Raw genomic sequence first — 17237 nt, 5'->3', positions numbered from 1 at the left:
CCCCTCCCCAGCTTTCCTAGAGCCCCTTTCAGCACTGGAAGCTGCTCTAAGGTCTCCTTGGAGCCTCCTCTTCTCCAGGCTGAAGAACCCCAACTCTCTCAGCCTGTCCTTGGGTGGGAGCTGCTCCAGTCCTCGGATCATGAATGTAATCAGGAGAATTGCTTGTCCCTTACCTGCCTGACTCTCCCTTAACTCCCCACCACGCTGGGGATGATCTCCATCACATCCAGCAGCACTTGCCCACCAGCAAGGATGCATCACAGGATGGAAGAGCTTTACCTTGGGGTTCCCTCCCTGTGCACCCACTATTTTGCCTGGAATAAGGCTCAAAGATAACCAGCTCTAAAAGCCTGCAAGCTTCCAGTTTAACAGCAATATTTTGCACTGACGCTCTGCTCTGTTCCAGTCATCCAGTCCAGAATAAACAGGCAGGTTTCCAGTGGTTTTCCCTGGTGTGTACGGATTAGCTTGCCTCTTATCATCCACACGCTGTAAAATCCAGCTTTTTAAAAATACATGGTTCGTTCTAACGGAGGCCACCTCTCTGCAGACCAAGCAACCTGTGGGAATTGCAATTTTCAGCAAGTCAGACGGTGGCTGTGGCTCTCGCTGGAGCATGGGAATGGCGAGTTCCTGGCAAAGCCCCTGCACATGTGCATGCAAGAAAACAGGAAGCTCAGACAAAGCATTTCCACAGCCAGAAAAAGCAGCTCGGCTGCACCAGCCCCTGCTGCTGCTTCAGACTGGGCTCTGCGTGAAGCCTCGGGGGCTGGAGGGTGCTGGGAGCCAAGAGGGATGGAGGATGCAGGGAGCCAAGAGGGATGGAGGATGTGAGGAATCAAGGGGAAGGGAGGATGCACGGAGCAAAGAGGGATGGAGTATACAGGGAGCCAAGAGGGATGGAGGATACAGGGAGCCAAGAGGGATGGAGGACGCAGGGAGCCAAGAGGGATGGAGGACGCAGGGAGCCAAGAGGGATGGAGGATGCGAGGAATCGAGGGGGATGGAGGATGCGAGGAATCGAGGGGGATGGAGGATGCGAGGAATCGAGGGGGATGGAGGATGCGAGGAATCGAGGGGGATGGAGGATGCGAGGAATCGAGGGGGATGGAGGATGCGAGGAATCGAGGGGGATGGAGGATGCGAGGAATCGAGGGGGATGGAGGATGCGAGGAATCGAGGGGGATGGAGGATGCGAGGAATCGAGGGGGATGGAGGATGCGAGGAATCGAGGGGGATGGAGGATGCGAGGAATCGAGGGGGATGGAGGATGCGAGGAATCGAGGGGGATGGAGGATGCGAGGAATCGAGGGGGATGGAGGATGCGAGGAATCGAGGGGGATGGAGGATGCGAGGAATCGAGGGGGATGGAGGATGCGAGGAATCGAGGGGGATGGAGGATGCGAGGAATCGAGGGGGATGGAGGATGCGAGGAATCGAGGGGGATGGAGGATGCGAGGAATCGAGGGGGATGGAGGATGCGAGGAATCGAGGGGGATGGAGGATGCGGGGATGGAGGATGCGGGGATGGAGGATGCGGGGATGGAGGATGCGGGGATGGAGGATGCGGGGATGGAGGATGCGGGGATGGAGGATGCGGGGATGGAGGATGCGGGGATGGAGGATGCGGGGATGGAGGATGCGGGGATGGAGGATGCGGGGAGCCCCTGTGGATGGAGGATGCGGGGAGCCAAGAGGGATGGAGGACGCGGGGAGCCAAGAGGGATGGAGGAAACCAAGGTGGATGGAGACCGCGAGGAGCCCTTGGGGATGGAGGATGCAAGGACTCAGTGGGGAGGGAGGATGCAGGGAGCCCTCGGGGATGGAGGATGCAGCCCCCAGGCTCCTCGCACCCCCACGCCATCCCCAGGGGCTCCCTGAGGGGGCGCAGCGCGGGGCCGCGGCAGCGCAGGGGTTAAGCGCCGCGCACTTGCCGCGCCGCGTCCCCGCCCCCGCCAATCAGCGCGCCGGCGGCCGGCGGCCGCGAGCGCTGCCATGACCATATATGGTAAAAAGCCGCGGCCGCCGCAGTGCCGCTGCGGAGGGAGCGGGCGCGCGCGCGCTGAGGGAGCGGGGAGGGCGGGGCCGCTCCCTCCTCCCCCCCCCCCCCCCCCACCTCAAAGCACCCAGACAGACCCCCACACGGGCGAGGGCAGCGATCCCAGACCGGGGAAGCGAAAAGGGATTTAAAAGGAGGGAAAAGGGCATGTAAAAGGCACTTAAAGGGAGGGAAAAGGCATTTAAAAGGAGGAAAAGGCATGTGAAAGGGGGGAAAAGGCACTTAAAAGGAGGAAAAGGGCATGTAAGAGGAGGGAAAAGGCATTTGAAAGGAGGAAAAGGCATGTAGAAGGAGGGAAAGGGCGTGTAAAAGGAATAAAAGACACTTAAAACGAGGAAAAGGGCGTGTAAAAGGAGGGAAAGGGCATTTGAAAGGAGGAAAAGGCATGTAAAAGGAGGAAAAGGGCATTTAAAAGGAATAAAAGGCACTTAAAAGGAGGAAAAGGGCATTTGAAAGATGGAAAAGGCATGTAGAAGGAGGGAAAGGACGTTTAAAAGGAATAAAAGACACTTAAAAGGAGGAAAAGGGCATGTAAAAGGAGGGAAAGGGCATTTAAAAGGTGGAAAAGACACTTAAAAGGAGGAAAAGGGCATGTAAAAGGAGGAAAAGGACATTTAAAAGGAATATAAGACACTTAAAAGGAGGAAAATGGGCATGTAAAAGGAGGAAAATGGCACTTAAAAGAGGAAAAGGGTACTTAAAAGTAGGAAAAGGCATTTAAAAGGAAGGTAAAGGCACTTAAAATCAGGGGAAAAATCCCTTTTGGGGCTGATTTGGGCTCTTTGAAGCATAGGGTTGCAGATGGCCAAGCCACATGAGCAGGAATTCAGAGTGACCCGCACCACGCTGGGCTCCAGCGGTCACAATGCCTTTAAGTTATCGGATGGACATTTTTCCTGTGGATTCCGGCAGCAGCAAGTGTGTGGTTAGGGCTCAATTTTAACATCGTGCCAAACCCTTAGTTTAAAATTGACCCTTTTTCCACCCCCTGAATACAACAGGGAGGATCCTGCAGTAGGGACTCTGAATTCCTCTGCTCCAGGGACTCAAAATATTCGGGTGCTGAAGGAACTGAAGGAACAATTTCATCAGCCAGGGCTATAAAAGTAAATGAGGAACACAGGAACTGGGTAGAGCAACGCCAACAACGCGGTGTATTGCAAAAGAACGGGTCAGGCTGGGGGGTTCAGGAATGGAGCTGCTCCGGCCTCGCAGGAAACCTCATTATATCTGAATATTAATTAAGTAGCTGTGTTAGACAAGTCAGGAACATCGCTGAGGGCACAAAGGCAATGGCAAGTACAGAGGAAGGCAGGAGGAATAAATAGACACACATAAAAAACCCCTGCAAATGTAAGATATCACTTAAAAATGCAAAGGAATGCACTCGGAATTAGTGGGAATTCCTGCCGGGGTCAGAGAAAATATTAGGAGGAGAAAGAAGGGTGCATATCTCCTGCCACCAGCATTTGATTGTGCTGTGATGCAACCCCAAGCGCAACCGTGCACTGTGTTGAGCAAGGGATTTCTAATCAAGATCTGTGCCATTGTGCATGGCTTGGGCAAGAGCAGGACATGTGGCCCAGGGATGAGCACAAACCAGAATGCTTGCAAAGAAGGGCTGTTCAGAAGATGAGCAAAATGGAGATGGAGACCTACTTAAGCAGGGTAGGGGCTTGGCTTGCTGTGCTTAGCACCAGTGAGAACTCGCTGCTCTGCTCCTGTAGCACATCGCCATGTGGGATGCTGTGTTCAATTCTGGTCACTATTTCTAGAGATAAACAGCTGAGTGAGAAAAAAAAGGACACGGCTGATGACAGCCTGAGGACATTTTAAGTGTGTAGTTAAGGGAAAGGGAAGTTGCTGGTGGAGCATCAGAAATGGAGATGAGAGCACCGCTCTCCATAAAGGGTGGACGAAAGATGCTCTGTCATTTTTTCCATGCAGTACCAGGGGGTGACAGGAATTTATATCAGTCTGAGGCACTGCTCCTAGAGATTCTGCCCATCTACTCTGTTCTGGTGAGACCATACGGAGAGCCCTGCATCCAGCTCTGGAGTCCTCAGCACAGGAAGGACATGGATCTGTTGGAGCAAGTCCAGAGGGGGCCACAAAAATGAGCAGAGGGTTGGAACATCTCCCCTGTGAAGAGAGGCTGGAAGAGTTGAGGTTGTTCAGCTTGGAGAAGAGAAGGCTCTGAGGAGACCTTATTTCAGCCTTTCAGTATTTAAAGGAGGCTGATAAGGAAGATGGAGAAAAACTTTTTAGCAGGGTCTGTAGCAACAAGACAAGGGGTAATGGTTTTAGACTAAAAGAGAAGAGTTTTATACTAGATACTAAGAGGACATTTTTCACGCTGAGGGTGGTGAGGCATGGGCATGGGTTGTCCAGAGAGGTGGTGGATAGCCCATCTCTGGAAAAGTTCAAGGCCAGCTTGGATGGGGCTCTGAGCAACCTGATGGAGCTGAAGATGCCCCTGCTTCTGCACGGGGGTTGGACTGGATGACCTTCATGGTCCCCTCCAACCCCAACCCTTCTATGATTCTACGATTTGTGTACTTTTATATCATAGCACTGTAAGAGATGCCCAGGAAGGCTCCTGTATCCATCTTTTCACCCCCTCTCCAAACCTTTGATCCAGCAGTTTTCATGGCTGATGGAGAGGAACCTACCTCTTGTGTGTGTTTTGCAAAGCACACCCCTGGGATTCTAAAGTAAATTCAAAGTATAAGGAAAAGAGGTAGAGTGTATATACGGGCTCACTGGAAGATTAAAGATTAAAGGGGCCGGCAGCAGCCTGGCCCAGCTGGGATGCCAGGGCCACCAAGTCTATGGAAATGCCCTTCTCGGAGCCAGCTCACTCCTTTGCATCCATCTGATCCCAGGCTGCCAGGGGGGTTTGGCTTGGGAGCATTCCTGAAGGAAGCGATGCTCACAGAGCTCTAAAAGCTGCACCCTGACAGTGGAAAAACCTGACCACTGCAAAAACCTGACCGCTGCTATCATCAACAAAGAGGCTTCATTAGGGGCATGATTCTATGTGGAAACTTCTGCCGTAAGGAACTGGCTCAGATTAGTCCAGCAAACCACTTATTTACTGTGTTTAATGTACGGGAAGCATCACGCTGATTACAGAGGCATTAAATGGATTCTTACACAGCGCTGCCGAGCAGCCTTTGTCACAACACAGCCCGGGCTCCACAGCCTGCGCGTTACCCATAACCGAGTACCAAAATGGCAAGAGAGCCAAGCACATAACAGCGAGAATCTTCCAAAAAACACTTACCTTGTGCAGAGGCAGCACCAGGAACGCTCCGCCGCCGCTGGCATCTACAATGATAGCAACGAATCGGGGGTTTACTGCGCAAAAGGAGCTATCCCAAGTCACGCGGGAGACGCGGATGTCGTCGTAACACTGGTCGTTTTTCACCGCTTGGCCAAAGACGTGCCGAAATTTGCTCTGTCGTACCACTCGCCTCATTGTGTCTGCAGAGAAGAGGAACATTGAGAGAAGGAGATCAGTTACAGGTGCAAGGACCTTCTCATCTGTACCATCACCCCACAGAAATAGAGTTTCACCTACTATTCCTCCATCCTGCTTTAGACCCAAGTTCTCAGCCAGTTTTGCTTTTTTTTTTAATTCTAAATAAAGTTTCATGCTGTTTTGTACCAAACACAACTGAACTGCACTTCCAAGGGTGTTGTACAGAAGGAATTCACCAGTTAAGCATAAGTTTTCCCATTGTAAATGTGAAGTAAAGGAAGTTCCTAATCCTAAAGGCAGTTTTTAGACAAGTCTCCACATACTTTCAGGGATAAATCTGGTGTTGGATAGAACTTGTTTACTTTCAAGTCAGACGGGGTCCAAAAGATGTAAATAAAAATGCAAGCTCTCAAAATCCGGTGTTCCTGTGAAGTGGTTCCACATGTTCTCTGGCTTCCATTTCTTTCTTCTAACTCCAAAATCTCACTAAAAAAATAATAAAATTGGCTTCCTAGGCAGAAAGAAGTAATGGAAACAACCTAATGACTCCAATTAACTTAGTGTCTGTAGTACTTTTCCTTCTCTTGGAAAAAAATCATGTTCAAGAAGGCTCGTGTTAAAAGAGAGGGAAAGGGACTGGGGTGGAAAATTCCAACATCCAAGCCCTGGAAGAAGACATGGGCAGAACACAGCATCCCTGAAGCCCTGGAAGAAGACAAGGACGCAACACCACATGTGAATGCCAACCCTGGAAGCAAGTGATGGTACTGCCCTCTGTGTATCCAACCTGTGGAGCCCTCGCATCTGGAAAGGACTTTTCCCATGTACAAGATGCCAACCGTATCCTGGGCCGCATCACAAGAAGCATGGACAGCAGGGCAAGGGAGCAGATTCTGCCCCTCTACTCTGCTCAGGTGAGACCTCGCCTAGAACCTTGCATCCAGCTCTGGAGTCCTCAGCACAGGAAGGACATGGATCTGTTGGAGCGAGTCCAGAGGGGACCACAAAAGTGATCAAAGGCCTGGAACATCTCCCCTGTGAAGAGAGGCTGAGAGTTGGGTTTTTCAGCTTGGAGAAGAGAAGGCTCTCTGAAGAGATCTTATTGCAGCCTTTCAGTACTTAAAGGAGGCTGATAAGAAAGATGGAGAAAAATTTCTTAGGAGAGCCTGTACTAATAGGACAAGGGATGGTGGTTTTAAACTAAAAGAGAAGAAGTTTAGACTAGATACTAGGAAGAAAATCTTTTCACTGAGGGTGGTAAAACATTGGCACAAGTTGCCCAGGGAACTGGTGGCTGCCCCATCCCTGGAAACATTCAAGGCCAGGTTGGATGGGGCTCTGAGCAACCTGATCCAGTGGAAGGTGTCCCTGCTCACTGCACAGAGGCTGGACTAGATGATCTTCACGGTTCCTTCCAACACAAATTGTTCTATGATTCTATGATGCAAGACGTTTCTCCCTCAGTCAGGTCTTGCAGGAGAATGAGGAGCCTCCATATAGCATCTTGCTTTTGCATATGAGAAAAATATTTCTGCTCTGCTCTCTAGGGAAAGCAAAAAAATATATATATAAAAAATGAAAATAAGCAGGGTCCGCCTCCTGTCCTGCATCCCAGTAAGTCCCCAAGCACATGCAGAGGCTGGGAAAAATGGCTCAGCTTCATGGAGCTTCTTGCTCCAGACCCGCTAGGCTGATGCTCTTGAGTGAAAGCCTCCAAGCACAGCTCCCTCCGCACAGGCTGTCTGCAGGAAAAGTGATAAAAGGGTGTGTAGCTGTCGAACTGCAAAGGCTTTGCATGAAGGCACAGCAGAAAAGAGACTTCAGCATGATCACCGTTTTGTACTCTTGGAGGTTAAACAGAAAATTAACAGCAGCAAAAAGCTGAATAACAAGAGGAAAGCGCTCATCAGAGCTAGGAAGGAAGCAGTCATGGAATATGTTCAGAGACGAGAAAAATGTTACATTAACGTAACAGACAGCTCTAGAGTGAAATGCTCCAGTTTCGGGGTAGATAAGGAAAAAGAATCGAAGTGTTTGTTTTCTACCAGCTCCCCCTGAGCGCACCCAGCTGAAGCATTTGGGAGCTGGCACTGGCCATCGCCACGGTGGCTCTGTCTCCAGGCTGGGCAGTTGCTGCCGAGGTGGCAGTGCCATCGGTGTCACAGGGTAAGAGCAGAGCTGGAGGGTCACCTGCTGAGGGAGAAGCCTCATCAGCTGCTCTGCAGACACCGATAACAAATGCACCCATTACAGGGTCATTTTTGTGATGGGGACGTATGTCCCCCAGTGTGGGGTGGAGGTCCCTGACTCCCTTCAACTGACCCAACCAGCTGGCAACAGCTTTTGGCCACCTCAACTCCCCAGAGCGGCTGCCACAGGCATGAAATGCTCTGCACTGATTTCCAGCCCCAGCGACTGGGTGGCTGATCCCTGCAGTTTCTCACGGTACCATTTCTATACTGATGGGCTCTTCAATCTCCCGTATCCACACTGTCATTTCAAAGCTAGAGAGTGCCACAAACACAATTTTATTAAGAACTCGCACTGTTCAAGGAAAAAACAGGCGTAGGTTTAAAATGCAAAATTTGATGAATGCTTAGGGTGTTAAATGTGTCCACGTGAAAAAAGCTATATATAAATTATTGCCGATTACTGTCCTATTATAGATGAACTTAGGCTTCCCCTGTACTTAACATCAGTTAATAGAATTGCATAATGCATTTTCTGCCAACTCTTTCACCTACAACACAAACAAAAGGCCTGCTCCACGCTGAACACACCCAGTGCAATGGGAAGTCATAAACCAGGAACTGCTCCCCAGCTGGACCCAGCAGGTACGAGTGCAAAATCCAGTTCTTATGCCCCTAATGCACAGCAACACCCTGAGAGCTCATGCTCGGCTCTATAACCGGATGGAGGAGCTGAAGCCACAGGGCAGACGGTGCCTTTCACAGAGTGGGACCATGAAATATTGGGAGCAAACCATTACACACGCAGGATGGATAATGAATCATCTAGCAGGTGATCACCCATTTTGAGGGGGGAAATACAACTGCTCTGCCCGCAGTGTGATGCAGGGGTTTTGATTTGTTTTCAGGCAGAGGAAGAGATGAAGTTATCCAAAATGGATGGGAGAAGCTGTGCCGAAGCAGATGGCCCGTGGTGCCCAGAGGTGGAGTCCTGCTAGCGCAGGCAGCCGGGCAGGCTCCCCAGGGATGCACGCGTGGCCTTCCTCAACAGGAAGAGTGGAAGAGGCAGGAGCACAGCTCCATTCAAGGCTACCCCGTTCCCTAGGCACACTCAGAGCACGATCCCAGCCAAGCCCCACTGAATCACGCACAAAGAAAAGGTGAGTTTCAACTCAAAGGTCTCCGACAGACAAGAAATGCAGTATTATCAAGCTGCCTGAGGCCCAATTAAGATACATCCTAAAAAAATGCAGTTCCACACCCAGTTACTAATTTATTTTGCAGACTCATTCAGCAACCTGTCAGACATTTCCATCGCGAGAGAGCTCCTCCCAGCCATACGCTGCCTGGGCGCTGCTGCCCAGACTTCTGCAGCCACAGCTTTGGTTCTACCAAGTCCTGCAGCCAGCACCGTGCAAGAGCAGCATCTCCTCCACCCTCCCAGCCACCTCCAGCACGTGAGGTGACACCAGGCCACCCTGAAGAAGCAGGGATGTTCTTGCAAAGCCCAACGTGCTGCAACACCACAGGAAGCGTGCAAACCACTCAGCCCTTTTCCTTCTGCAACCACACCTCGCAGGGCTTTTTGCAGCAAACCCCTACACGGGTGTGTAACTCATCCAGGAAGAGGGAAAAGTCCTCTGCTTTGTGCAGTCAGTTTTCATGCTGGTTCACCCACTGGCAATGTTCCCATCCCGCTGTGCATCAAGATTAAAATCTGATGGTTTAGAAGAAGGTAAAGCGAAGGTTTTTAACTTCCCTTGCTGAGTTAACGCGCAGCAAATTGCCTGGTGTCAACATATCATTTACCCAGGGGTTTGGCAATTACATCTGCTTTAGTGCCGGGGACGTGGATATGATAGCTAAGAAGAAGGATTATATGTATAGCTTGGATAATTGTATCTTTCCCTCGCTTGATCGATACCAAATCACCACAAAAAAATGTGCTTATCTCAAATATCAGATACTGGGAGGTCTCCTACCCATTTTGCTCTAATGGAAGGGAAACACACTATCGTATGGTGAAATGTTACTCCTTTATTTCCTTCATCCTCACCATTTAATGTAAAGGGTAACTCTTTGGTTTTCTATAAAGGATTATTTAAAAAATGCAAAGAATCAGATATATCGAAAAATATCCTGATTTGTTCCAAGCGGATCCGCTCAAGCACACCTTCACTGCCCTCTTCCCCACCTACAGCTCCCAATGCTCAGCAGGAACTCTCTGATGAACACATGGTGAGCAGCCTCCAAGCCCTCATTTCCATAGCAAAGGGAGTGATTCTTGGCGTTGGATCACAGCCATTTTGATCTGGCTGCTCTCCAGAGAGAAGCGGGGGGAAGGAAACTGCAGGCTCTGGTTATAAAGAGCAGCCAGTGGGGATCTTTGAGCACACCAATGAAAACCAGCAGGTGAAAACCAAAACGGGGTGAGCTTGATCTGAGCACCAAAAAAAAGTCATCTTCACCCTACCCCAACCTCTAGTTAAAACGTGAAGAGCATTCAGCATCCGCATTTGTTTCGCAGCGCAAAGGGTCTCCCCTCCTCCACCATCTGCAAGAAAACCACAGCAGAATTTGGTTGCCAAAGGTTCTCTGTGCAGGGCCATGAGGAGCAGGCAGTGCAGGCAGGAGCTCCCATGTTGGGTACTTATAATCACAGAATGGTTTGCATTGGAAGGGACCTCAAAACCCATCCAGTCCCACCCAGGGACACCTCCCACTGGATCAGGAGCTCCAAGCCCCATCCATCCTGGCCTTGAACACCTCTGGGGATGGGGCAGCCACCCCTGCTCTGGGCGGCCTCTGGCATTATCCAGCAAGACACCAACGTTGAAGGTGACTCACCATAAGGAAAGGCTGACTCCGCTTCCGTCATCCATGCAAAAATGACCTGGGACCTTTGCAAAGCGCCTTTGGAAATACCCGAGCGGGCACGAAAGCACATCCATGGTCAGCGGGGTAGTGCTAGGGATTTACTCTTTGGAAGCAGACTTGGAGTCTGAGTTTTAAAAAAAGGAAGCCTAATTAGATCATTGTCTGCACTGTTAAATCTTAGCTAAGGAGCCGGAACAATCTCCATACACTTGCTAGACAGGAAATATTTTCTTTCTGTTTTTATAAAGTACAAATTTGGAGGATTTAAAACCTCACGACTGGGAGCTGAAAGGAGTTTAAATGGTGCCAGAGTTACAGCCCTCAGCAAAATTATAACAGAAGCATTCGACACCCTGCAAAGGCCACTACAATAGAAGTGCTGACAGATCTACGACTGCGCTGATCTCCTGGATCCCGCTCCATGACACACAGCATCTTACACATCCTGGTGGGGACGCAGGAAAGAGCCCTCACAACTCTTCTTTTTACCCCTCAAATGTCAAGTGACTTCCAGCTGAATTTCACCAAACACTGAACTTCATTACCCGCTGTCTGTGCCCACCGTACAGCTCAGCCGCTGGCCTTTCTGTCAGCATCTAAATGGACCTTAGAAATGCAGGATGCCGTCAGCATGCTTGCACAGGGATACTTTTCATTCCATGTCTTTCTGATCTCCCATCATGATGTGTCACAAGAGTTACCATGAGTTTGCCCATTTTCCTGTTTATAAAGGGTTTATCTGTCTCAGGAATCCAACAGCTGTATTTCTGTGGCTTCGGAGGGTTTTCAGCCTGCTTATGCAAGAGGAAACGCATCCTGCTAGGGAACACTTACAGGAAAACCCCCCACTTATGGCAAAATCCTGCTCAGCTCATGTGATTGTGATCCCTTCTGGAAAGACAGACATTGGAAATAAAAGGCTAGCTCAATTCACAGGCAGCCGCCAGGGTACTGTAAAAGAGGGGTGAGGAGATACAAATCCACTGGATAGGGAGAACAACGCTTATAAACGAGCGATACTTGGGACTGGAAAGGCTCTGCTCTAAGTCAAAAGCATCAGGAGAAGTTGAAGCTGTTGATGGTGAGTCCCTAAACTCAGAATTAAAGCCTTACTGAAGAGGTGCATCCACTTCAACGGCAGCTTTGGAAGAAATGTACAGTCTCATAACTATTAACAAATGAGAAGCTGGTAAGGAGGTAAAAAAGATCAAGATAGCATACAGGCAATGCCACCAGCATCAGTTATGAATGATGATTAACGTCGGGGGCACTGCCCCATTTGTCATGGTGCAGGGTCTGGCAGGGAGAGGGGAGGAGGGGACGAAGAGCAGCTGAGGGACCTGGGTTTTTTAGGCCTGGAGAAGAGGAGGCTGCGGGACAACCTCATCGCTCTCTGCAGCTCCCTGAAAGGAGGTTGGAGCAAGGTGGGTGTTGGTCTCTTCAATCAAGTGACAAGGGATAGGATGAGAGGAAATGGCTTCAAGTTGAGCCAGGGGAGGTTTAGATTGGATGTTAGGAAAAAATTATTTACAAAAAGGGTTCTTGGGCACTGACAGAGGCTGCCCTGGGCAGTGGTGGAGTCTCCATCCCTGGAGAGGTTCAGAAACAGCGTAGTCATGGTACTTTGGGACATGGTTTGGCAGGCACGGTGCGGCTGGGCTGATGGTTGGACTGCATGAGCTTAGAGGTCTTTCCCAACCTTAATGGCTCTATGATTCTATGACAGTCCCACCGGTGAAACCACAACATGGGACAGCCCATAGCCCAAGTGCCGGATGCAGGGGAAGCCCAGAGGTTCCTCAAATATGGATGCACTGACTGTGCAGCCCAAGGCCTTCCTGAACACCTGAGATGCTTAAGCCTCATCTGCGAAAGGGAGGAGTGCTCAGAGCTGAAAACTTCCTATAAAAAATAGAAAGTATGTTATAATCCGAAGCCAACAGTCAGGCCATGGATGTTTCAATCTAAGGCTTAAGTGTCCCCAGCATGGAAAAAACACCCTCACAGCAGGGCTGAGCCACATCTGTGGAACAGTTGGCCATCATGGAGATAAGCACCAGAAAAAAGCCCAACAGGAATCCAGTAATTCACTTTTCAGAGCACTTTGAACATCATATGGTAGATAAGGTAAAAAGCTGCATATGGAACAGAGGATATAAGCATTCAGAGGTTTCAAGGCCCTGAAGAGACCACCATCGCATCACACCTCCTCCTCCACATGGCAAGGAGGACTCCATCCCACCGCTGTGGCCACCACTGCATCCCCAACAGAGCAAGGGGCTGGTGGAGCGGGGAGTGGGCTAACCACTGCATGTGAAAAGGGGAACAGATATTACCCAGGTTATTTCCTAATCGCTCACTTCTGGCATTTCTTAACTTCAGAGCACTTGGTTGTGCAACCTCCGCGGGTTCTCTGTAACCCATGCATGTACACAGCGTGTTGCACACCAGCACAAACACACACGAGTGTGCCCATGGGCAGACACTGCCTTGTCTACTTGCACACGTTTTGCACATAAATAATTTACAGCTTTACCATACTGCACAGGACAGCAGCTTAGGAACGTCCAAGAAGACTCACTCATCTAGAAGAAACATCTGCCGGATCATTTTAAGGACAGCGTTTTTGAGCACACCTTGGGCAGAGGAAGGAAAGTGAGACACATCCGTGGGGGAAGCAAGCAGGCAAGCGTTTGCTGCCGGCTCCACCAGTTGAGCCATGCAGATAGCAAGGATGGTGAAGACCACTCATCCTTTGAAACCAGATGAGCGCAGACTGACAATCCCCAAAGGAACAACCCAACCAACAGAAGACCAAGCTCAGCACACGTCCTGTGGTGATTCCAGGGGCATTAGAGCACAGGAGCAGTAAATTACCACCACTGCCAGTGGTGAACCAGTATGCCACCAGCGAAGCCTTCATCCCCCTCTCTGAAGTACGAAGGGAATCAATGAACTCAGTCTCATGAGATTAAGTCTTGCAATACTTGGGCAAGGAAAGGGGGGAGAAAAAAAAGAAAATCACATGGCCACAAAAATTTCAACTCACCCTGCGACTTCACATGGCAGAAAAAAGGGAACAACCACAAATACCTTGATGCCATCCTCTACTTTTAACCATAATGCTCTTCCCTCTCAGGTTTACCATTTCAAATCAATCCATATTCAGTCCATTGCTGACAGAATTTTTGTTTTCAGCTGTTCAGAGTTATTTAAACCCAGGGCGAACACTACTACAGATGGTCACAATTCCAAAATACATCATATTTTTGCACAGATTATTTTCAGTCTCTGGTTACTTTAGTCTAGGTTGAGCAAGACCCTGCCATCTGATTTCACTTCATTTTAAAGACAAAAAGCTGGAATATGAACTTAATACTGAAATTTCCAGCTGTTCTACCGCTGGCGGGATTCTATTTTGGGATGGGAACCTAAACCACAGACTACTAGGGAATTTGATTATATCTCAACTGGGGAGCCCAGCGAATTCAAAAACGTAACACAACCCAAACTTGAAATAAGCTGAAATTTCTGTTCTGGACAAAGTGCAAGGTGTTGGTTCTAATCTGTGGAATACTTGATATGATCCTGCTTTTCAGAGCTGTGCCCTGAAACAATCACACTTAAACCGTTATAATACAGAATCATGGAATGGTTTGGGTTGGAAGCAACCCTAAAGCCCATCCAGTTCCACCCTCTGCCATGGGCAGGGACACCTCCCCCTGGATCAGATTGCTCTAAACCCCATCAACCCAGCCTCGAACACCTCCAGGGATGGGGCAGCCGCCACTGCTCTGGGCAACTCGGGCCAGGGCATCACCATGCTCACAGAAAGAGCATTGCAACCCAGGACAAAACCTCATAGAGGCAAATAACTTAGAGAATATACAGGGAGGAGAGGACTAGGGTACCTGTATTTTAAGCATCCCTGACACCCAAGTGCATCTGCACTTCAGCTCCTGCTTTTGCTGCCACTAAAGAGTGAGTTACACAGTTGGTGGGCACCAGATGAGCTTTTCTGGGTAAGGAAAGGGAAACCTCGCACTGGAGGAGCCAGACTCCCTCCTGTAGACACCGCTGCTCCAGGAGCTCACCACAGAAGGTCACAGCCTTTCATATGCTCCCCTCCAAGAGCCTTCATTCTCCTCCACTTTCTCCACTGGAATAAACACCAGAGATGCTTCTTTGCACACCGCACCCTCATCCACTGCCAAGAGGCTGAGCAATGCACTTCCAGAGCTGATCAACAGCCCTGTGAACTCCAGTCAGAGACATTACACCAGCTGATGGAAGATGCTACTTACACCCCTAGGGACTGACAGCATCATCCCCCAGTAAAAGCAGCATATGCTGCAGAGAGGAAAGCACCAGGGCTTCAGACCACACTGTGACCCCCAGGAAAATAGGAGACTGAGAGCACAACCCTCTGGGCAGAGCTGCAAGTCAGCAAGCTTGTTATAACAGCCCAGCGCCAGGATTCCAGTCAAGAGAAGTATGCAGATAAAATGCTTTCTCCACAGAGCTGACCTAGTTCTCTTATCAGTGTGACCGAGCTAACGAGAAAGTATCAATCTGTTCAGAGCTGCTACCCCAATTTGCTGAATTCTTCTGCTCTCTTGAAGGTTACACGCAAGCCTCTTCCTGACCATATTCCTGACACACAGCACAAGCTTTTTTATTTTTTAACCTCGTTTTGAGCAAAAGCTTAGTATCAGCCAGGGAAGGTGGTTACAAACAGAGAAAGAGCTCTTTCCCCACCACAGCTTCATTAATTTCTCACCTTTCCCAGCTAACTAGCTGTGGCAAAAGTGCTTTTTTCTAATATGACACATTGCTAACAGCAGGAAAAAAAAAAAAAGGTATTTTCTCTACAACTTGAAGCAATCAAACGTGTCCAAATGAAATAAATGGCAGACGTAAGTCTTTGTGTGTGTGGTAAAGGAGCTCACTGGTAGCCACTAGACCTGAAACTCTTCTCCTGATACAGGATGTAGCCTGACCTCTTAGGTGATGAACTTATGCTAGAAGCCAAAGAGACAGCAGTACCCAGGGAGCCTAAAGCACAGAAAGTGCAACACGTGCAGGATTTCTGGCCCAGGTGGCTGCCCCATCCCTGGAGGGGTTCAAGGCCAGGTTGGATGGGGCTTGGAGCCCCTGATCCAGTGGGAGGTGTCCCTGCCCACGGCAGGGGGTGCAACTGGATGGGCTTTAAGGTCCTTTCCAACCCAAACCATTCCATGATTCTATGATTTCCCATTCTACAAAAGTCAAGAAGAGGTGCAGATGTGAAGGGAATTTGATTAACATGGTATTTTCTAAGGTAAGCACATTTCCTGTTAAAATCCAGTGGCTCTAAGACATTATTGGAAACTTACACTTAACTGGCTCATACCTTAAAAAAAAAAAAAGACAAAATTTATCAAAGGGAGAAATCTCTGAAGGACTTGATAAACTCTTTTCTATTTCTCAACTACAACATGCCATGGTACCCACAGGAAGACACTATAAATGTTAAAGATGTTTTAAGGAGATAAACGGTCTTGTAGCTAAAAAGTCGCAGGTCCCAGTTCTTCAAGAGCACTACAGCTTGAGAGCCACCACCAGGGAACCAAGACCCTCAGAGAGAGCCCTCTGCTAAAAACACCAAGTTAGCTGGGACACAAATTCCTCACAGCTTCAAAATAAAGCAGAAAGAACAGATCAGCACAACCGAGGCTCAGGAACAAACCAGCCAAGTGTGAGTCAGACTGACCAAGCGAGGATGCAGCATTCTCCAGATGGCCCTGCCTGACCACAAAGGCTCCACTGGGCTGCCGGACGGAGCACAACATCCAGAACTGCCGAGAGACACCACTGCCTTGGGGGATGCAATCAGAGAGGAGTGAGACAGCCAGGAGTAATGGCACAGACTGACAAGCCCCAAAGGAACAAGCTAACACCTTGGAAGACCAAGGTGAGCACATGCCCTGTGGCAAGTTCAGAGCCACAGCTGGCAAGATACCACAAAAGCACTAAACTGGAGCAGCACTGCAGCCGTGCACCGCTCTAGCGGTGTTTCCAGCCCTGTAATGACAAACATGATGGACCAGAGACATGGACAATATCATAAAATCATAGAGTCATCATGTTTAGGCTGGAGTTACAGCACAGACCAGCGTGGTCCATCACACTGCAACTTTGAAAGGAGATGCTCTACTCCGAAAAGTAACAATGGGCTTATCTAGCATTCCCTCAGAAACACTTACACCCAAACTAGCTAAATCATAGCCCAGCTTATCAACTCCAACTTCTCTAGCTGCTCATTAACACCCATCCAACAGATGAGGCACTGCTTTTGATGTCCTCAAAATAAAACCAACCACAGTCAATTGTCAAAGACAAGACAACATATTTGGCATGGAAACATGAAAAGGTTTGGGTTGGAAGGGACCTCAAAGCCCATCCAGTTCCAATCCCCCTGCCATGGGCAGGGACACCTCCCACTGGATCAGGTTGCTCAAAGCCTCATCCAGAAGGCTCAGGCTGGACAACACAAATGCGTTTCAGATTTTAATGCTGTATAAATAAGCTGCAAAATGAATCTCAAAGCTCACAGTTGGAACTGGTGTGTATTTCTCCAGATTTCCAT

At 49.3% G+C, this 17237-nt stretch overlaps 1 protein-coding gene across 2 annotated transcripts in view; it reads right to left on the bottom strand.

Annotated features, from left to right (window-relative positions):
* CORO1C (coronin 1C) overlaps nt 1-17237 on the bottom strand; it is a 56695-nt gene that overhangs the window by 22739 nt on the left and 16719 nt on the right. For both annotated transcript variants that reach the window (XM_069870994.1, XM_069870995.1), the window contains exon 2: nt 5346-5545. In XM_069870994.1, the coding sequence (XP_069727095.1) occupies nt 5346-5545 (200 nt within the window). The remainder of the gene's footprint in view (nt 1-5345; nt 5546-17237) is intronic.

The sequence above is a fragment of the Phaenicophaeus curvirostris genome, chromosome 17 (genome assembly GCF_032191515.1).
Source record: "Phaenicophaeus curvirostris isolate KB17595 chromosome 17, BPBGC_Pcur_1.0, whole genome shotgun sequence".
NCBI lineage: Eukaryota > Metazoa > Chordata > Aves > Cuculiformes > Cuculidae > Phaenicophaeus > Phaenicophaeus curvirostris.
This window is presented reverse-complemented; position numbering and strand designations above follow the sequence as displayed.